We start from the raw sequence: 22,406 nt of genomic DNA on the forward strand, positions 1-22,406 counted from the left end.
TCAAAGTAACAGTCTCTCTATAAAAGTCACTCAAAGACAAGTTAGGTACACCACACCAAATCGCACATTGCTCTTGTACAATACGACCTTGGCCACGTCGGCTGAGGGAAAAGACAGCGTCGCGCATGCGCGGGTCGGAGGCGTCTGCGTGATGACGTCGTCCGCGCATGCGCGGGTTGGAGCCGTCCATCCTGCGCATGCGCGGCTTACGTCATACCGCGCCGCCGAGACCACCGGGGCCCCGCTCCTAGCCCCGATGGGGGGGGAGAAGGGAGGGGGCGCGGAGGCTGCCGTGGGTGACGGCCTCTTCCACAGCAGCCTTCCCGATTCTCCGCCGTTGTGGAGAATCGCGCCCAATGTACTTAAAGCAAATTTGAATGAATCTATCCATTAAAAATGAGGTGCACCTTAGCTAAGTTACTTCTGAACATAGTGCATGCTTTCTGGTGATCGGCAATAGTCAGGTGTCAGAAGTCTGTCTGATTTTATTTTTATTTGTCCATTTGTCACATAGGAACACTGAGATAATTTATTTGTAAAGCTGCTAATAAGAAAATAGTCTTGGCCATAGAATGCAAGGTCAATTTATCAATCTTCAGTTGAGAATCTGTGTTCGCCTCTTCCTGAATAAATACAAGTGCTATTTGTTTTTTCTGTCCATCCAAGACCTTGGGCGAAATTCTCCTCTACCTGGTGGGGCGGGGGGGGTCCCGGCGTAGCGGAGTGGCGCCAACCACTTCGGCGTCGGGCCTCCCCAAAGGTGCGGAATTCTCCGCACCTTTAGGGGCTAGGCCCGCGCTGGAGTGGCTCCCGCTCCGCCGACTGGCACCAAAACTGGCACCAACGGCCTTTGGCGCCAAGCCGCTCGGCGCCGGGGCTGGCCGAAAGATCTTCGCCGGTCGTCGTGAGTCCGCGCATGCGCCAGAGCGTCAGCGGCCACTGACGTCACCACCGGCGCATGTGCGGTGAGGAGGTTTCTTCTGCCTCTGCCATGGTGGAGGCGGCGGAAGAAAAGAGTTCCCCCACGGCACAGGCCCACCCCCCAATCGGTGGGCCCCAATCGTGGGCAAGGCCAACGTGAGGGCATCCCCCTGGCTCCGATTGCCCCGCGCCCCCCCCAGGACCCCAGGGGCCCGCTCACGCCACCAATCCCACCGGCACAGAGGTTGTTTAAACCACGTCGGCGGGAGAGGCCTGACAGCGGTGGGACGTTGGCCCATCGCGGGCCGGAGAATCGCTGCGGGGGGCACGCCGATCGGCAGGGCACGATTCCCGCTCCCGACGATTCCCGGGTGACGGAGAATTCTGGCCACGGTGGGGACGGGATTTACGCCGGCCCCGGGCGATTCCCCGACCCTGCGGGGGGTCGGAGAATTCCGCCCCTTGTATTCTTCTTAAAGCTAAACTTTCTCTCCCTGTGCGTCAATACTGGACTTTAGCTGACCACACCACAGCTGAGCTGAGTAACCTGAGTTTAATTTGTGTTCCTGCATCCTGTCTCTCTATAATAGCGTATGTTGCCGCTTCACTACAGTTCACTCCTGTGAAGACCCATTAATGTTCACTCCAGGTCCAAGCACCTGTGCTCCCCATGTGCGGTTCCTGTTCATTCGGAAAGATCACGATTCTTATTTGTGCCCTGATGTTTTCAGATTAGAGAGCAAATGGAGGTGAAAGTAGCTCAGAAATCTTCTGAACTACAGCAATACCTGCAACGTGTTCAGGAACTGGAAGAAATGTATAAGAGGCTTGAGGAAGCCCTTGAGGATGAGCGGCAGGCTCGACAAGACGAGGAAACCGTCCGAAAACTTCAGACCAGGTAATCAAATATTTTAAACTTGCAGTTATTTGCAATGGCAATTTCTTTTTCAGAGAATCGTGGGCGGAATTCTCCGCTCCCGTGCGGCATCGGGAAGGCCATCGTGAACTCGGCCAAGTTTCATGACGGCCTCAGAGGCCGCTCCTCGCACCCTATTCACTCCCCCCAGGGGGCTAGGAGCGGCGTTCCGTAAATCTCGGCCGCTGGGCCTTGACGCGCGCCGTGAGTGACGCGACGGTGGCTCCAACCCGCGCATGCGCGGCTGACGTCACGACGGCTGCCGGCTCCAACCCGCGCATTCACGGTTGCCGTCTTCCCCTCCGCTGCCCCGCAAGACGTGGCGGCTTGATCTTGCGGGGTGGCGGAGGGGAAAGAGTGCGTCTCTTGGAGACGCCAGCCCGATGATCGGTGGGCACCGATCACGGGCCAGTCCCCTCCCGAGCACGGCTGTGGTGCTCACTCCCTTCTCCGCCCCCCACAAGCCACAAACGAAGATTTGCCGCCATGTTCACGACGGCAGCGACCAGGTGTGGCCGCCGCCGGCGTGAACAGGTCGAGAACGCCATGCCGCTCGGCCCATCCGGGCCGGAGAATCGGCGGTCCCCGTGAAAAGCGGCGAGCGGCGATTCTGCAAGTGGGGGGGGGGGGGGGGGGGGGGAGAATCACGGAGGGTGCCAGGGAAATACAAGTATGCAAATTAGTAACTGGATTAGTCCATTCGGCCCCTCAAGCCTGCTCCACCATTTGGCAAGATCATAACTGATCTGGCTGTGACCTTTACTTTCCTGCCTATACCTTTTGACTCCATTGTCAGTTAAGAAACGGCCTACTTCAGCCTTAAGAATATTCAGTGACTGTCTCCACTGCTCCTTGGGGAAGAGAATTCCACAGACAGACAGTTCTCTGAGAGAAAAATATTCTCCTCATCTCCATCTTAAATGGGAGACCCTTTAATTTTAAACTGAGGCCCCTAACTCTGTCTCCCATATGGGAGTCCACTTTAAGCGTCCACTTTGTCAAGCCCCCTCAGGATCTTACATGTTTCAATAAGATCAGCTATCAACCTTCTGAACTGGATACAGGCCCAGCCTGTTCAACCTTTCCTCATGAGGAGACAGTCCCTTTATCCCAGCAATCTGCCACAGGAGCTGATGGAACCATCAATTCACCAGACACGTGTTTCCGATATGAATCCAGGCTTTAATCGACTGACTTCAGAGCCAGCCTGTTACCCGTTGATGAACTCTTAGTGAACTCAGGCTGACTCTGGACAAGGGTATTTATACAGCTGCACTAGGAGGAGGAGTCATGGGCGGAGCCAAGGGTGGAGCCCAGTACAAGTTCCTGAGTACTCCCAGAGCTACTCCCCCTAGTGGTAGGATAGCGCTACTGCGCTTACAAAGACCGTGTGAATTATCATATATATATATTACATTCACCACAGGAGCGTTCTCTGAACTGCATCTAATGCTGTACATCCTTTCTTGATGTGCTCTTACCAAAGCCCTGCACAACTGTGGCAAAGCATCCCTACATCCCTACTTTTACGTTCCATTCTCCTTGCAATAAATGGCAACATCCCATTTGCCTTTCTAGTTACTTGCTGAACCTTTTATGATTCATGTACTCAGCATGACAGGCAGCATCTGTGGAGCCTGAAACAGAGTTAACATTCAGGTTTATCACCTTTTATCTGAACTGGTAAAAGTTAGCGATGTAAATCGGTTATTAGCAAAGACGGTCTCTTCTAAGATGAAATATTAAATGACGGAAAAGCTAATGCAGGATCAAAAAGCGAATGGTGATTCGGCAAGAAAAGAAACAGCAAAATAAACTTACGGTTAGAGGAAGTGTGCTACTGTCTCAAAGCGAAAATAGGAGAGAAACCAAAACCTGGAAATAAAAGGAAACAAAACGTGACAGAGTTCATAGTCTGAAATTGTTGAGCTCGGTGTTGAGTCTGGAAGATTGTAATGTGTCTGATCGAAAGATGAAGTGCTGTTCCTCAATTTTACTTTGAGCTTCACTGGAACAGTGAGGCAGGCTAAGAACAGAGATCTCCTGAAGGATGTGGTGTTTGCTAGGATAAAGGGAAATCTCTGAATGGTTGGAAAGGGAGAAGATGGTGGTGAGTTGCCTTCTTGAACTGCTACAGCCCTTCATATGTAGGTACACCCACTGTGCTGTTGGGGAGGGAGGTCCAGGATTTTTTTTCCCAGAGACGGCAAAGGAACGGCGATATATTTCCAAGTCAGGGTGATGTGTGACTTGGAGGGGAACCTCCAGGTGGTGGGGTTCCCAGGTATCTGTGCTCTTGTCCTTCTAGATGCTAGTGGTCGTGGGTTTGGAAGGTGCTGTCTAAGGAACCTTGGTGAGTTACTGCAGCGAGTATTAGAAGTCAGGCACTAATTTAGAAAGAAGGGCAGCAAGATTGATAATCACAAGGGACTCGGTTCCGGATGGAAAACGTTTGCCCTTCTGACTGTGCCAAACTGCCAAGTCTGTGCGTGCCTGTTTAATTGAAATATCTATAACTTTAAAAGTGTGTCGTTTCATGTTCTTACCACCATGAGACAACTCTGCTCAAAGGAGCCCCATCACAAACAGCTTACATGCATTAATCCCTCAGACAACACAGCAGCAAAGAAAATACTGAAGAGCACAGGGCCATGACACACCCCTGCTTTACACCATGTCACAAGCGCCTTTCCTGAACCATCTTTAACTTTCTAGCAGTACACATGTGGTTTACCAGCCTGTTGAGTGGAACTATTGCTGGAACTTTACCAGCTATCACAAGCAGCAAGATTCCTTTGTGGCTGTCACACACAGATTTTTGCCATTTGCCTTTGTACAAGTGAGCACTTGTGGCATCCTTGAACCCCTGAGGAGTGATTTATTGATCCTACATTATATGATTTAATTTTATAAGTTGGATGGATAGCTGGGGTCCCCTGGATTTGTAAATTCCTGCTTGAGGATAGGGATCTGGTAGCTTTGTCAACTCCACAGCAGAGAGTTTGTCCTCCAGGTTTTCACATATGAACCATGCTGGATTCTTGTCAAAAGCTACCCCATTACAGTGGATGGGCAGTTAAGCACACACCTGATGTGCTCAACCATTTGCTCTTTACTAATTCTCCTGTCCGTCAGGAAAGATTTCCTGTCAGTGCTGACAATAGGGGGGAGTAGCTATGTGAGGGAGGGTCATACATTATCTTCTGGGTTTTATAGATATCCCTCATGTCATTTATCTTCATCGACTTGAACTAGTTTCCCCCACCACTTACCAAATATACTGGGTGGTCGACAAAAGAGGTGAAAGATAACACAGAACTAAAAGAATAAAAATGTGCAAAGAATAGCGTAAAGCTAAGCCACTAGGTAAGATATAAAGAACAGAAAAGGACAACAAAGAGGATATTATGAGCTGGCTGCATAAAGGAACCCGCAAAGAAACTTGAGGGGTATTGAGATTAACACACAGTTTTTACAGTTAAAAGGGTAGTCAAGGATAACATGGGTGCTGTAAAAACAGATTTGGATAATATCACAAATGAAAATAAGGAAATGGCAGACAAGACCTTGTGATAATCTTCACAGTAGACGAAGAGGATAATATATCTGACATTATGGTTAAGTTAATGAAGCAAGGACTGGAATTCACGATAGTTAACATTAACAAAAAAACATATGAGAAAAATAATGTCACTAAAGACTGAAAAGCTCCAAGAAACTAATGATTCCATACCAAAATCTGAAAGGATGTAGCTGAGGAATCGAAGATGCTTTAGCTATACATTTTCCAAAACACACTCAATTCAAGAAAAGGTTGGAAAATTGCAAATGCCATGTTCCAGTATATTATCAACCTTCAGTCAATACTTTAAAATTTCTGATCACAGTCTGTTCAAATGGCCACTGCAAATCAGCTTCAGAGCTCCAGGCAGTCTTGCGTCTCTCACAAATATCTAATTAAATATGAACATTCACAGCCATCTGGGAATTCACACAGCCCTTTGTTTAGAGATCGACCACCTACAAAAGAATATAGCATTCCCACCAGCTCCTTGCTCTGTTTTACCATGGACAAAAGGAACATCAAACTCAATGTGTGTTAGCAAATGTAAATAAATTCCCATATTGCTTACCTTCCCACACCTCGTGGTACACAAGACAGACTTTCATATACTGCCATAGCGAGACCTTTGACCTTTCCTGGAATAGCTTGTTACCCTGTCGCCAGAGACTTATAGCTTGATGAGCATCACTCCACATCAAGCATGGCTGACCAGGAGTCTCCCCCACTCTTACCACCTGCCATTGGTGCATTGGAAGGATTTTGTAGGTTGATACTCAACCTGTTTGGCCACGTTATGAACGCACCTTCCTTGCCCATCAAGTCCTTGGGTAAGACTCTAACTCAGAGCTTCTGGCTCAGAGGCAGGGACACCACCCACTGACCACAAGAGCCCTCGCAGTTTCCGGTGGCGACTATGGAGTGGATGGTCGCACAGTTGGTGGCTCCCGCTCAAGGTGGATTTTTTTGGTCTTTCCTCGCCTGAAGGGTGAAGAATTTGAGAGCAAGAGGTGCAGGAGTGCCTGAGGAAGGTTTTATTCCTCTTTTGTGGTTCCTCGGACTAGGAGTGGGGCAAGAAGGAAAGAGCTGCCGGAGCAGGTGAATCTTCGTCGTGTGCCACAAGAAAAGATGGCGGAGGGCAAGGGAGTTGCTCTGCCAGCCCAGTGGTCGACAGAGCAGTTGGTAGAGTTTCTCAATGATAGGTTTCAGCAGCAGAGGAAAGAGGCCCTGGAAGATAGGGCAGCACAGTGGTTAACACAGTTGCATCACAGCTCCAGGATCCCAGGTTCGATTCCCGGCTTGGGTCAGTGTCTGTGCGGCATCTGCACGTTCTCCCCATGTGTGTGTGGGTTTCTTCCGGGTGCTCCGGTTTCCTCCCACAGTCCAAAGATGTGTAGGTTAGACGGATCGGCCATGATAAATTGTCCTTAGTGACCAAAAAGGTTAGGAGGGGTTATTGGGTTACGGGGATAGGGTAGAAGTGAGGGCTTTAGTGGGTCGGTGCAGACTCAATGGGTATCAAAGAATACTACTCAGACATGGAGGAGTTATTTGGACATGCTGATCACAGCATCAGCGACACCGTTGCAAAGCTCAACACGACTCTACTCATGGTAGATGAATCCAACACCATGATGCCATGGCAGCTCGTCGATACATTGGATGACAGCAATACCCTAGACGAAGACGACGCCACACAGAGAGCACAGGAAGACTCCACAGAGCGAGCGATGACAGGCTCCACAGTGCGAGTAATGAAAGACTCCAAAAGGGATGCAAGCCAACACTCCCTGGCGAACACCATGCATGAACAAGACCATGCAGGTAAACCCGCAGTATCTGAGCAACCACAAGCAGACTATGAAAGTCTAACAAGCTCACATGAACAAGAAGAAGACAATGCACCTCTACCCACTGCATGCGAAGACAGTGACAAGGTGATCACACTCGACGTACAAGATCACAGCGAGACTGACAGTTCTCAGCTTGTCTGTACCGACGCACAGAGCGAGAACAGTAACAAGGTGATCGCACTCGACGTACAGGATCACAGCGAGACTGACAGTTCTCAGCTTGTCTGTACAGAAGCACAGAGTCGGGCCACCCAACAGTCCAGAGCGACGATGCCGAAAGAAAACATGCAGATTTTGACTCCAGAAGAGGAGCACCTGGAGTCCAGAGAGACCAAGCCAAAAGAAACCATGCAGATTCTGACTCCAGAAGAGGAGCACCTGGAGTCCAGAGAGACCAAGCCAGAAGAAACCATGCAGATTTTGACTCCAGAAGAGGAGCACCTGGAGTCCAGTGAGACAACATCAACGGAAATCATGAAGATTTCAACTCCAGAAGCGGAGCACCAGGAGTCCACAGACATCACGTCAATTGTAATCATGGAGGTTTTGACTCCAGAAGAGGAGCGCCAAGAATCCAGAGACACCGCGTCAAATGAAATCGAGCAGAATTTGACTCCGGAAGAGGAGCACCAAAAAAGCAAAGATGAGGAATCCAATTCTCCACAAATGATTGAGGTCACCTGCACCGATGCAACATCAGATCATTCGCACCACTCTCGAGACGAAATGCTCAATTACTCAAATTATCCACTCGGGACACGAATAGAGTATAACAAGAAAAACAAAAGTCAAAAGAAGCACAGCAGAAACGGGACAAACAACAGCAAGAACAAAAGCAACATGAAGCGCGACAAGACCAACAACAATAGCAAGAAGCACAGCAGAAACGAGAACAACAACAGCAAGAACAAAAGCAACATGAAGCGCGACAAGACAAACAACAAAGTCAGGCACAAAGATAGCGACAACGACAGAGACAGAAACAACAAGAACGGCAACGAAAACAACAAAGTCAGGAACAAAGATAGCGACAACACCAAAGACAGAAACGACAAAAACAGCAACACGAATGGCAACGAAAACAACAAAGTCAGGAACAACGACAGTGCCAACACCAAAGACAGAAACGACAAAAACAGCAACAAGTACGGCAACGAAAACAACAAAAACAGGAACGACAGAAACAACAGCAATGAAACAACGACTTGTACACAATGGTACTACTCGGCACATGAAGGACAATGCCACAGCACACTGCAAAACGATGACAAGACTACAAACATGTCATGGGATGACAACGAATCGCACAAACTCACGTCTGCTCCAGAACGAGCAAGCACACCAGCATCCAAGGCGGATGAGACAATAAATCAACACCACAAGCACAAAAAAAAGTCCATGCCAGTCAACGTCAGTGAGGTGACCATGCAAACACCTCGGGATGATGCATTGGGTACTTAAAATAACAAGGAACACCAACAACATTCACAGCGAACTTGCAATATCAATATCACCACGTCATCAACAACAAAAAGAAAAAAAAAAAGCTCTGAACAAATTCATCAAGTTTGGACTCATAAATGTTTTTATTAAGATTGGACATATAACTACATTGGCTTTGTACAATATGCAATAGCACCATCACCTGTATAGATACGCATATCATAAGTAACTGTTTTCTATAATTTTCTTTAACAATGTACAGCAAATATGTAAAGAGAAAAAGGGGGATGTGGTGATCGTAGATTTACTAGATACAAAACAACTGAGCAAACACCAGAGGGAGAGCTATAAATACACCGGGATAGGATGTACAATTTTCTTTAACGATGTACAGAAAATATGTAAAGAGAAAAAGGGGGATGTGGTGATCACAAGTTAACTAGATGCAATACAACTGAGCAAACACTAGAGGGGGCACGGGAGAGCCATATAAATAGACGGGGACAGGAAGTGAGGACACACTTCACAGAGGGCAGAACTTGGAGCAGGACAGACACCCACACATACCAGCTAGGAGCGCTGAAGGTAACCTTAGGAAACAGCTCTGAAGAGAGAACGAACTCACAATAAAGCATCTTCTCCACATTTGAGACTACGAGCTTTATTAAGACACGAGTAACAACACAGGGGCGGGAGGGGAACTGAGGGAAGTAGGGAGGTTGGAGGCTTTGGGTGGGGACCACCATGCTAGCTGGGTGGCCTAGCTAACGGGAGTGAAGTGGGGGGTTGCCAGGAGGCAGGCGCAGAGAGGAGGGTGGGAATGGGGCTGGTTCTTTGTTTGAGGGTGTGAGGGAGAGGATTGTTGATGAGGGTGTGGTTGGTGTGGCACAGTTAGAAAGGGATTGATGACTGGACATCCAAGGACAAGCCTGGAGAGTCCCGTGACTCTGGGAAGGGAGGTGGGGGCCGAGACATGGGCAGAGGCCCTGTGGAGGGTGAATGTGACCTCGTAGTGTGCGAGGCTAAGCCTCATCCAGTTTAAAGTGATACATAGGGTGCATATGACAGTAAGAAAGATGAGTAGGTTCTTTGAGGGGGTAGAGGATAAGCATGGGCGGGAAGTCCACATGTTCTGGGCGTGTCCATGCTTGAAGGGGTTCTGTCAGGGGTTTGTGAATATAATGTCCAAGGTGCTCGGGGTGGAGGTGGCCCCGAGTACAGAGGTGATGATATTCGTGGTGTCAGAAGACCTAAGAGTCCAACGGCCCCGAGACAAATTTGCTAGGGTGGTGGGATTCGGAGCTGCTGAAAGCTGAGGGTGTGGGTGAGCGACCTGGCAGAATTCCTGAGGATGGAGAAGGTCAAGTTCGCCGTGAGGGGGGTCGGTGGATGAGTTCATCTGGAGGTGGAAGCTGTTTATGGATTTCTTCAAGGAGGTTTGAGAGATCAATGGGTGGTTAAGGGGGTATAAATGGGGAAGGCAGGACGTTAGAAGGGCCTTGATATTAGGGGAGGTGGGGGTGGAGTGGGTGTTGGTTGTTTATAATCATGTTTGGTTGTTCTTCTGCTTTTGTTTGTTTATATGAAAATGCTTTGAATAAAACGTTAAAAAAACGATTCCCATGACCTTCATTATCTTATGAGGGTCTCCCATCCAATCCAAGACTGGGTGAAATTCAAATGGCAAGAAAGGGGAACAAATCAATAGACACCACCCCTTTTTGAAAGAAGGACTTTGAACTTGTCACATGGTGAGGAAACCACTGTTTCTTAGAGTCAGAGATCCATCAGAAAATTATTGAACCAGCTGCAAGTCATCTAGGCAGCCATGGTAAGAAAACAGCAATGGGATCACTAAAATGTGATCAGGTACAATAAAAAGGCTAATGGAATGTTAACCCTTCTCAGTTGAGGACTGGAGTGTATAATGGGAATGTTGTTTTGCTACAGCTATACAAACCCCTGTTCAGAGCACGTGAGGAACCCTGTGCACAGTTCCAGCACCACACCTTGACCTTGAAAGAAGTGCAGCACTGATTCACTATGACGTTACCAGGGTTACAAGGATTAGATAAGGTGGAGAGCTCATAAACTTGGCTTGTATTCCCCAGAATCATCATTGAAGTGATTTTTTTTAGGATTGTGAAAAGAGGTGAGAGGGTAGATAGAAGCATTTTTCTGCCGGTGGGGGAGTCAAGGTCATGGGGACATAACCGTTAAAATTAGAGTCAGGTCGCAGGTCGTTCGCAAACACTTCTTCACACAATGAGTGGTGGAGGTGTGGAACTTCCAAAAAAAAAGCCCTGAGATGTTAGCTCAATTTAATTACTCGATTTAAAAACTGGATTGGTAGATTATTGCTGATAAGGATATGAAGCCAGGACAATTGAATGGAATAAAGCTCCAGATAAGTTAATTAGCCAGTGGAACAGATTTAATAATAATCTTTATTGTCTCAAGTAGGCTTACATTAACACTGCAATGCAGTTACTGTGAAAAGCCCCTAGTCACCACAATCCAGTGCCTGTTCGGGTACACAGAGGGAGAATTCAGAATGTCCAAATTAACCTAACAGCACGTCTTTCGGGACTTGTGGGAGGAAACCGGAGCGCCTGGAGGAAACCCACGCAGACACGGGGAGAATGTACATACTCCGCACAGACAGCGACCCAAGCCGGGAATCAAACCTGGGACCCTGGCGCTGTGAAGCAACGGTGCTAACCACTGTACCACTGTGCCACCCATGTGATTAAGGGCAATATATTTCTCTCTTTCCTAATGTCCCAAAGTATGCTCTCATATTTTTCCTGGGGATCTCATATAATGGTCGAAGAAGTGGGGAGGAATAGGGAACAATGTTCACTGATTTCTGCACCTAGCAAAAGCATTTAGACACTTAGCTCCTGTTAACCATGTCAGTATCTTGCTTCTTGACTGCAGGTTGCTGGAAGACGAGTGCAGTAAACGAGAAGATTTGGAGAGACTGCATTTAAAGCAGAAACAAACCATAGAAATGACAGAAGCAGAAAAGCAGGAACTGGAAAACCAGAGAGCAATGAAGGAGCGTGCACTGGAGGCAGCGATGAAGCAACTGGAGGAACTTGAGCAGGAGAGGAAGCAAGCACTTGAGCAATACGGGGTAATGCACAGAGAGATACACTCTCGGTGGGAGATTGCATAATTGCCTCAAATATTATTCCTTGTTCTTGGTTACTGATTCACGCTTTCTGTTGAAGTGCTGAACTGAATTTGCGAAATCGCTATCATCTGAAAAAGACTGCCCATCCTTTAATACAGTGCCCGTTTCAGCAGTCTCATTGGCTAGTCGTTAAATTAGATGCATACAACAATCAAAATCACCACACAAACATTTTACCGTGCTAGCGATAGAAACAATTGCTGAGTTTTGCCATATTTGTTTTGTGAATCCAATAAGAATTGTTAAAGGATCAGTACAGAATACAGTTTAGGATAATGTTAGTTCCTGTCCCGAGCAGATGTTCTGAATCCGAACGCTAGCAGCAATATAGCTGCTCCGTATCCCTCTGTCCAGTGTCAGTTTTTTCATTCCCCAATAGCCTCTGTTCATTTTCAAGCCATTTCTTCTTTTCTCTTCACCGTTTCCTTTGAAATCTTCCCAACGTAATGTCTCTTAGGTTGGGCCCTTTCAGTCTCTCTGCCTTTCGTTAATAACATTCAGCAAGTTTCTTCGGTGGTTCACTTTTCTCCATTTGTTGCTTTTTCTGTCCAGCTGATCCTTACCTATGTCCTCCAAACCCTCATTTCAATGTCCTCCAAACCCGCATTTCAATGTCCTCCAAACCCTCATTTCAATGTCCTCCAAACCCACATTTCAATGTCCTCCAAACCCACATTTCAACGTGTTACCATCCTTTTAAAGACCGTGAGCATTTAAATAGAAATCTGAACACCCAGAGCTTAACTGCCACCTCAAGATTTCATGTTTTTATTAAAACAGAAGCAAACTTTATAAAATAAGAAAAAAGTAAACAAAACTAGCAACACCAACTTAACACTATCATTTACAAAGACTTAGGCTATAAACTCAGTTCTCCTTTTTACTTCTCCTCTTGGGTTCCTGTCTATTTAACAAGAATCTTGAAGGTTCATTTACTTCTTTAGGGACCAACCCAAAGTTATGCCACATCCTTTCCAGTATTTACTTGAATTCCCCATGTAATATCCCGCACGGAACCTACGGGGTGGGAATGCTTGTGGTCCCCACACTCCTTGCGGAGTACAAGCTCCCCCCGCTAGGGGCGGGGCAGCTTAAATAACCCATATACATAAGGTTGGCTAGTAAGGCACCGACCTGGACAGGAAACCCGGTAGGAATCTACTGGATTGTGTACATATCATTTGTGTAAATAAAACTTTGGGCGCGATTTAACAGAAAGGTTTCTAAGGGCATGATTCTCTGGCCTGGTTAGATTCTCTCGCTTGAGCGAAACGAGGCCGGTGAATAACGGGAGAGACAGAAAACGAGAATCGCACCAGGCGCCAAACAGTTTGCAATGCAACCGGCCCGACATGAAATCGGGATCTCTCCGTAGCGTGGTGAGAAACCAATTATCACCACTTGAGTCCTATTTCCATACAATTAACGGGAGCCACCCCATATCCAGCGGCCTCCCGTCATTCAGTGGCCTCCCCAGCAAGTGAACACAATGGCGCCGATTAGTACTCCTTTTGAAAAACGTGAACCTGGGGAGCCAGGGAGGTGAGTAGCCATCTTTTCTCGTAAGCAAAGAGATCGGGGGCGCTGGTTTTGCCACCTCAGTGCTGGCTGCAGGTAGGGGACCCTCCGCAGGGGTGGGCCGCATTGGGAGTGGGGGGGTGAGGTGCTGAGGGGGCAACCACACGCAATACCACCATGCCAACCCCTGCATCATCTGTACCTCCGGGGGCAACTCCTGTTCCTGCCCATCTGCCCCACCGACCACCCATAACTTCCACCGGCAGCCGAGGCTTCTGGCCGTGTGCCTGAAGCCTATTGCTGATAGGGAATTGGCAATATTGGTTAAGTGAGCACTTCACACAACCCAAGTGGATTCCCGAGGATGGGTGGGCCATGCAGCATATAGGGCTCAATGCCAAGCATCCCAATCACACCTTGATGCATGGACACTCTGCTTGAATACTGCGGGAGGCAACACCACACATTTAGCAGTCAACATTCGAACACCCAGGGGATAAGACACAGCTCCGGGGCCATGGCTGGAGGGTGAGTGACTGCCATGGGGAGGGGGCGATGCCTGGAGAGATGGGCTGAGGGTTCGGAGGTTATGCTGCATTGCGGAAGAATGTGACAGAGGCGCCATACTAGTTGTGCACAAGGGTGTTTAATGTGTAATACAAGTTCCCACACTCACGATGGTGCTGCCCTCTCTCCCACACCCCACCCCCTCACCCCCTACCTACCTACACACCCCTCCCCTGGTGCCCTCAGTGATCCTCGATGTGCGTGGTCCTCCTAGCTCTACCGCTATGTCTAGGTGTGTCCCCAGGATGCATATCTGAGGTGGAGGTAGCTAGCTGCTTACCTCGTCCCGTTGCCTTTGATGCCCCTGGCAGGCATCCTCTGGGGGCTCTGGGCACAGCTGTGCCACCCTGTCCCGTGTTCTGGCTGTGAGACGTGGCCTCATTAGAGGGGTGGAACATGGGGGTGAGCTGGTGGCCACCATCGTCACTCCATGGGACTGGTCCGGGTTGGCACATGGCGCCTCCTCCTCCCGCTTAGTACCCATAGGCCCTGGGGTTCGCCTTGGATCGGAGGGGCAGCTGGTTCGAGCCATGGCTGCCCCTGCATCATCTGGCTCTGCCAGCTCTGGCGATTCCCCAAGGTCTGCACCGTAGTGTCGACGCCCTCAGCGATGCTATCAGTGATTGGGCCATGCTCTGCAGTGTCTCAGTAATGTCTGCCTGTGACTGGGACAAGCTGCGCAACGCCTCGACCATGCCCATCTGAGAGCGGGGCATGTCCCACAGAACCTCATCAAGGTCAGCCTGATACTGGTCACTTCCCCGAACGAGTCAGACATTCTGCCGAGACCCTCAGCCATGGCCGTCACCGACTGTACAATGCCTTGGCTACCTTCACCCATGGTGCCACTGTCATGCACCAGGCTCTCCACTGCGGTTGCCACCCTAATCGTGTCGGCCTTGGTGCCACTATTGCCGGCGACATCTCATGTGCCCGTGGCCTCTGGGACTCCTCCAATTGGCTATGGATCTGCCAGAGTGACACTCTCCCTCTGAATGTCCCACTGCTCCCTATTGTCTCCATCAGCTCTGGGTAACCCTGTACCAGAGGCTCAGCATCAGGCTGGCACCCAGCTGGGTCCTGGGATCCAGCAGCCCTCTGACTGCTGTCTCACCTTTGGGTTCCTGCCTCCACCTGATGTACATCAGCAGCTGTGTGGTGCTCACCAGATTGTGCCGCAGAAGCCTGACTACTAACATTTCCCACTGGTTTAGCCCACAGTTCACAATTTCTTCATCACTGGGAGCTGAACTCCGAGATCGTGTCACCTTTTTGAAAGGGTGCCATTATCTCTAAGTGGGCTTGTGGGTCCCCCAAATTCCCACCCATAGGCATTCAGTGTCACCCCCCACACAAATGGGTATTACCCACCCACCCCCTCTCCAAGTGAGGACATTCCACTATGGGGTCCCTGGGGGCAATCCCATTTCAGCACCCCCACATCCCCTTACAGGCTACGCCTTTTGGGACCCCCACGTTCCACTCCCTCAAACTCCCAAAGGTCCCTTCTTACCTGCCCTGAATCCCCCACCCTTCATACCCCCCTCTACCCACCTTTCCTGGACATGGCCCCCCTTGGGCCCTGACCCTAGGCAGTGCCACACTGGCACCCAGGCACCTGTGCATTGCCACCCTGGCAGTGCTCCTGCCACCTTGGCAGTGTCACCAGAGCTCTTTGGCAGGACGTGGATGCCAGTGCCAAGGTGCCATCCTGGCACTGCCAAGGTGCCTGCATTTCGAGGGCAGGGCCAGGGAGCCCTCCTGCTCTGCCCCTGACCACCAAGGGGCCACCAATGGCCTGGGAGACCCCACGGGTGCCGTTCCATCTGGCCCATGTTTGCCTGCACCAGTACTGAACGGCGCCCAGCTGTGGTCTCCCTGGGGAGGCCGGTAAACCCCGGGACACTAGTAAATACCGGGTAGGCATGACTAAGACGTTTATACCCTACCTAAGCGAGCATGGCTTGGTCGAGCGCCTGACCCCGAGGCTTTGCGGGACTTGGGTAGATACCGTGAGGCGTTGTGGTTGTCGGGAAGACCACGGTAGGCTTCACCCGGGATCTACCGGCCACAATGCACTCCTATCGGAGAGCAACGTGGCTGGTAGGTCGTGGACTCCCCATGTCCTTATTAAAGCCCCAATATTTCAGCTTTCTCCAAGGCCCAAGATTTATGGGGATCCTTCTGTCAGCTTTTTGCTATCCTCCAGTTTTCCTTAAATAATAAGACAACATATCTGTGGACCCTTCCAATTCAAGCATCAGCTTCACTGTCTTCTTGCTTCAGGATTTAAATGTCTGGTTTTAATCCATCTGTGGTCTCACAACCTCTCTATAGCTGCTAACTGCACAATTGCAGATTCCCAAGTCCTGGCAGATACTTCCACTCTGCTTATTCCAAGCTGATTGACTGCTTTCAGCCACAAAGCTCTGTGAGGACCACTGGAGACTTCTTCCTCTAGCTGCAAGATGGACAAATCCTCCAGCTGCTTTTCCTCTCATGAATTCCAAAGTACCTTCTACCATAAGACATAGGACCAGAAGTATGCCATTCAGCCCATCAGGTCTACTTCACCATTCAATGAGATCATGACTGATCTAATATGATAATCCCCAACTCCAATTTGCCACCTTATCTCCATAATCTGTGATTCCGACATTGATTTAAATTCTGTCTACCCCTCACTCTGATATTATGCCCTTTGATCCTAGCCACTTCCACAAGGGGAAACAACGCCACGGCATCTTCCAGTCAAGCCTCCTAAGAATCCTCTATGTCTCAATGAGGTTGCCTCTCATTCTTCTAATGAGGCTCAACCTACTCAACCTCTCCTCAAAAGAAAATCCATACCCGGGATCAACCTAGTGAACCTTCTCTGGATTGCCTCCAAAGCCAGTGTATATTTCCTTGGACAATGGAACCAAAACTGTTCACAGTATTTGAGGTGTGGCCTCACCAGTGCCTTGTATAGTTTTAGCAAAACTTTCTATTTTTATATTCCATTCCCTATGAAATAACAGCCAACATTCCATTTGCCTTCCCTGTTAACTGCGGAACTTGCATGCTATTTTATCCTCATGTTATCTCCCTTTTTTTGGTCATCTTTTGTTGGTTTTTAAAATGTTTCTAATTTTCTGGCTAACCTCCAATCCTTGCCATATTGTATGTATTTTATTTCAGTTTAATACTATCCTCAGCATCTTTGGTTAACCATTGTTGATTTATCTCCTTCCTAGCATCCTCCTTCCTCATCTGAGTTGTGAGTCATGACCTACTTTCATAAATGTGTGCCATTGCTAATCAGCCACCTTTTCTGCTGAACACCTTTCCTTGTCTATTCCAACCAACTCTGACCTTGCTCCTTTGTAATCACCCTTTCTAAAAGTTTAGCTCCGACCCTAGTTTCTCATTCTCAAATTGAATGCTAAATTCTACCATGTTATGGTCACTGTTTCCGAGGGAATCTTTAACTTTGAGATTATTTTAAAATACGCATCATTACACATTGCCAGCTCCAAAATAACCAGATCTCTAGTTGGAACCGCAACATGTTGTTTTTGGAAACTCTCTTGAATGCACTCTATGAATTCGTCCTGATGGCTACGTCTGCCAATTTGATTTTCGCAATCCAACTGACCCGATCCAAATGCCCTTTTACCTTTATGTGGGCAAAATCCAGATAATTAAACAAAATAGTCTTCAAACTCCCAAAGCCCATGACAACATGACATGCTTTGGGATATTCAAACTGAAAAGCAAGTTAATTAGTTTTATGTTCTACACAACTTTTTGATTCTCCAACTGTTATGAATAATGTCTACCTGTACTGGAGTTTTACCGCCTATTTCCCTGGAATTGCTAGTTTCTAACTAATTTTATGGAGAAAACTGTAGACACCCTGGATCTACCAAGAGGTCCAGAAATGTGTCACCTATTGCTTAGTTTTTTCACTATCAAACTGAGTTTGTAAGATAAATACAGGTTAATTAAACCTAGGCATGTTTAATTTGCCGTTATATTGATGATGTTTACCAGTTTCCTAACCCATAATTTTCCATTAATCTAAAATATACACTTTAATCTCCAACCTAAAGGTTTTATGTTCCTAAAACCAAAAATCATATTCTAAAACATATGGGGCTGGATTCTCCGATTATGAGGCTATGTCCTCACGCCAGTGTGGGAACGGTGGCGATTTATGCCCGAAACACGGGTGCAAAATGGCCACCGATCCTCCCTGTAGCTGGGGGCTAGCATGCTGGCTCTGTAGAGCACCCGGTCCTAGCTGCCAATACGGCCCAGAGAATTGCCGGGTCTGTGACCACTCATGCACACGGCAGCGGCCGCTCCATGCAACATGACGTCGGCCGCTCGCGGACCTGGCCTGCGAAATAGTGCCTCCCCTTTGGCAGCATCGCGAGCCCCTGACCACTCTCCAATAGTGCCCCCAGCCGCTTATAAAGCCGCACTGCCTGCAGATCGGCCCTCCCCCGACTGTGGTGGCGATGGACTGAGTCTGCAGCTGCCATGTCGGGTTCCCGACGGGGAGACCATGACGGACCCACATGGTCGGGAACTCGGTCAGTTGGGGGCAGAGCATCGGGGGGCAGGCCTCAGGCAATGTCCTGAGGCCATCAGTACGGCGCACGGCATTCTCTCTGAGTACGTTGCTTTGGAGGTGGCGGAGCTTCACAAAAGCTGCGCCTCCCCTGATTTGGTCATGAACGGGGATTCTCTGGCCGATCGGCAAACGCAATTTTAGCGCCGGCAACGGAGAATTCCGCCCATAAATTATGAACTAGATATTCACAATAAAAGCTATTTAGGAAGTTGCTTTCCTCTTTGCATTAGTCCAAGTCTCACAACCAAACAAAACAACACTCCAAATCCTACTTTTTACAAGTGGCTTTATGGGAGCGGTTCTCCGAGTCCCGCGCCGGGCCGGAGAATCGCAGCAACCACGCCACGATGCCCCGACGCCGGTGCCTGATTCTCCGAGGTGCGGAGAATCTGTGCCATTTGCGCTGGTGCGGTTGGCGCGGCGCTGGCCGCTGGAATCGGCAGGGCCACCGATTCTCCGGCCCGGTTGGGCCGAGCAGCCGTGCAGTTACGACAGAGTCCCGCCGGCACCATTCACCCCTGGTCGCTGCCGGCGGGAACTCTGCACGGAGGGTCGGGGGGCGGCCTCTGGGGGGAGGGGTGGGGGGGCTCTGTCCCAGGGGAGGACCTCTGATGGGGTCTGGTCCCCCCCCCCCCCCCCGGGCCTACCTTCCTGCGCGGCCGGCCCCTGAAGACCGACGCCATGTTGAGTTGGGGCCGGCGCGCTGAAGAAATCCCCCGCACATGCGCAGGTTGGCGCGGCTCAACTGCGCACGCACGGGTTGATGCGCCGCCCATTTGGCACCGGGAATGGAGGCTGGAGCGGCGTGAACCGCTCCAGTGCCGTGATGGCCCGATCGGTCGTCCCCGTGCCCGTTCACGACGGTGTTCACAACGGCGCGAACACATGGGCTCCATTTGGGAGAATCGCCCCCAATTGAGTTTATTTTGTTACTGTCTCTTATTAAAGGCAGCCTTTCCCATGATTATCATTGTTCTCATTTATTTGTTGCATCTTCTATCTGTAAATCCTGTGCTTCCTAAATACTTGAATTCATGCAACTGCTCTAGTGAATATATGAATATCTCTTGATAATTTTAAATATGCATCACTTTGGTTTTGGCATTGTTCACTTTCATTCCAAAGTTCATACCTGCTATTACCAGCCTATCTTCTAGTTCTTGTAATCTTTTTCTGTGCTTGCTACTTTGCTTTGTCCTCTGCAAATCCAACTAATGTTATCATTCACCCGCAACCCCCTTCTCCCCCACCCCACCAATCTTTAAACATTCTTTAATCATTGCTTCTGCATAGACATTGGAGAGGACAGAACATAAACAATATTTCTTCGAATTCCTTTCAAATTATATATCTTCCCAGCTCCCTGTTGGCCGTGCCTAATTCCCCTTAGGATGGTGGTGATGAACTGCCGCCTTGAACTGCTGGTGGAGGTACACCTACAGTGTTGTTAGCAAGAGAGTTCCCTGTGTCAATGAAGGGACAATTACACAGTTCCAAGTTAGGATGGTGTGTGGCTTTGAGGGGAACTTGCAGGTAGCGAATTAGAGATCCTTGTTCAGTTTAAAGAAAAATTGGATGAATATTTGAAGCAGATGATAGCAAGTCAATAAGGAGAGAACAGCTTAATGGGATTCATTTTGGTTGCTCTAGTTTAGACATAGAAGGCTAAATCTGCCCCTGATTTGTAACTCACTCTTTAATCATCTTTCCCTTGCAAACAATTGCCCCATCTGCAACTTCCCTTTCCTATCAGCCTGGAATATGATGTAGCTTCCAAGATCCATGCTAAATCTCTCCCTGAACAAGTAGCATTGCTAAATTCCAAAAAATAAAGGCCCATCAACATTGCCTGTCAAGACTTGCTTATAATTAGTAATCACAAGAGGGGGGTATAAAAGTGTTGCTGAATGCCTGTGCAACCCTCAGCCAACAAGAAGTGAAATTTTCAGGAGAGGAAGAGATGGGAAGAAATCTTGGAGGTAAACATAGCAATTGAAGCTATATGATATAATGGTGCAACCAACTGTTTCAATTCTATATCATTTTGTATCAGGAAGTGGCGAAAAAATTAGAGATGGCAACTAACAAGACAAGAAACTGGAAGGCCAAGGTGGCTCAACACGAAGGATTGCTGCGACTTATACAGCCAGGTAGGAAAAATGAAATAATTATCGTACAATGCTGCCTTGTAGCAATAATGCCTTTCGCAGACATAACCAGTAACCAAATATGGAACTACCAAGTTGGAAGTGGTGATGAAGAAATTAATATTTACTCTTTTGTGATTACATCTAAAATCAAACAACGAACCAGGTTTAAAAATTAAGTTGCTGCTTATTGATTCAGTGAAATGAAGACTGAAGCCACTGTGTAGGTCCTTATTGCTTGTGGTTTCCCAGTGTGAGAAATGTCAAAGAAAGACTGTATTTTACTCCTCCCTTTAAAACATTATTCATAAAGTGCAACTTGATTTTTTTTTATTCTTGAGCTTGACAAGGCATGGTAGTACTTTTCTTTTAACCTTTTACGCATCATCCAATGATTTGGGTGACAAATTATGTTGGAGAAAGTTTTTATTGAAAATGTATCCAGTATGAAATGTTAATGTGCTGTCTCTTACCTGAACTCTTTTCTCCCTCAAAGTGCATCTTCAAGGATCTGGTCATAACCAAAACATTTGTAGGTCTCCAGTATGCAAACGTTTAGATTTATGGGATGAATGGCCAGAATAGTCATTGGCTTAGATGCAGTGAACTGAACTGATTTAATTTTTTTTCTCTTATTCTTTATGGGATGTGAGCATCACTGGCAAGACCAGCATTTGTTGCCCATCCCTAATTGTCCTTGAATTGAGGGGTTGCCACACTATTTCAGAGGGTGTTTTAAAGACAACCATATTGCTTGTGAATCTAGAGTTGCATGTAGGCCAAACCAGATAAGTATGGCAGATCTCCTCCATAAAGGACATTGTAAGAAGTCTTACAACATCAGGTTAAAGTCCAACAGGTTTGTTTGGAATCACAAGCCTATCTTGGCTTGAGACAATTCACACCTCTTTAACCTGTGATTATCCCTCTCTCCCCTCACACCGTCTGGACCTGTAAAGACTTAATTACCTGCAATGATTCGCATTCGTAGTACCACCTTGCAGCATTGGCTTTGCCTATATATGCTGTGTTTGTGTAACCTACCTCTTCACTCACCTAGTGAAGGAGCTACTCTCCGAAAGCTAGTGATTCCAAATAAACCTGTTGGACTTTAATCTGGTGTTGTAAGACTTCTTACTGTGCTCACCCCAGTCCAACGCCGGCATCTCCATATCATAAAGGACACTAGTTAACCAGATGGGTTTTACGAAAATCAATGATAGTCAACATTACTGAGACTAACTTTCAATTCTAGATTTATTAATTGAATTTAAATCCCACCAGCTGCTGTGGTGGGATTTCAACCCATGTCTCCAGAACCTCACACTGGATCTCTGGATTACTAGTACAGTGGAATTGCCACTAAACCACCATCTTTCTATACTGTGGCCCAACTACATTGGCTGGCATTTTATAGGAGTTACTGTTTTATGAAAATAGTTTTGTTGTTGATTCAGAGTTGTCTTGAGTTTGAATTCTTAGCTGCCTTCTGAGACGGCCCAGCAAGCTACTCAGTCTTTCAAACCACTGTGCAAAGTTTAAGAAGATTAAAAGAAGGTGGGCTACGTGGCAATTACTTAGGCATTGGATTCCGATACTTCAAAGGCATGCCCAACCCAGTCAGTCGTGGAAAGCCTTCCTCACAAACATCTGGGAACT

The 22,406-nt window shown here is 48.0% G+C and overlaps 1 protein-coding gene across 2 annotated transcripts in view; it reads left to right on the forward strand.

Annotated features, from left to right (window-relative positions):
* Positions 1–22,406, forward strand: part of LOC119971893 (switch-associated protein 70-like) — a 251,970-nt gene that overhangs the window by 222,847 nt on the left and 6,717 nt on the right. For both annotated transcript variants that reach the window (XM_038808175.1, XM_038808174.1), the window contains 3 exons: positions 1,653–1,819; positions 11,636–11,834; positions 20,654–20,750. In XM_038808175.1, coding sequence (XP_038664103.1) covers positions 1,653–1,819; positions 11,636–11,834; positions 20,654–20,750 — 463 coding nt within the window. The remainder of the gene's footprint in view (positions 1–1,652; positions 1,820–11,635; positions 11,835–20,653; positions 20,751–22,406) is intronic.

The sequence above is a fragment of the Scyliorhinus canicula genome, chromosome 9 (genome assembly GCF_902713615.1).
Source record: "Scyliorhinus canicula chromosome 9, sScyCan1.1, whole genome shotgun sequence".
NCBI classification, from domain to species: Eukaryota; Metazoa; Chordata; class Chondrichthyes; order Carcharhiniformes; family Scyliorhinidae; genus Scyliorhinus; species Scyliorhinus canicula.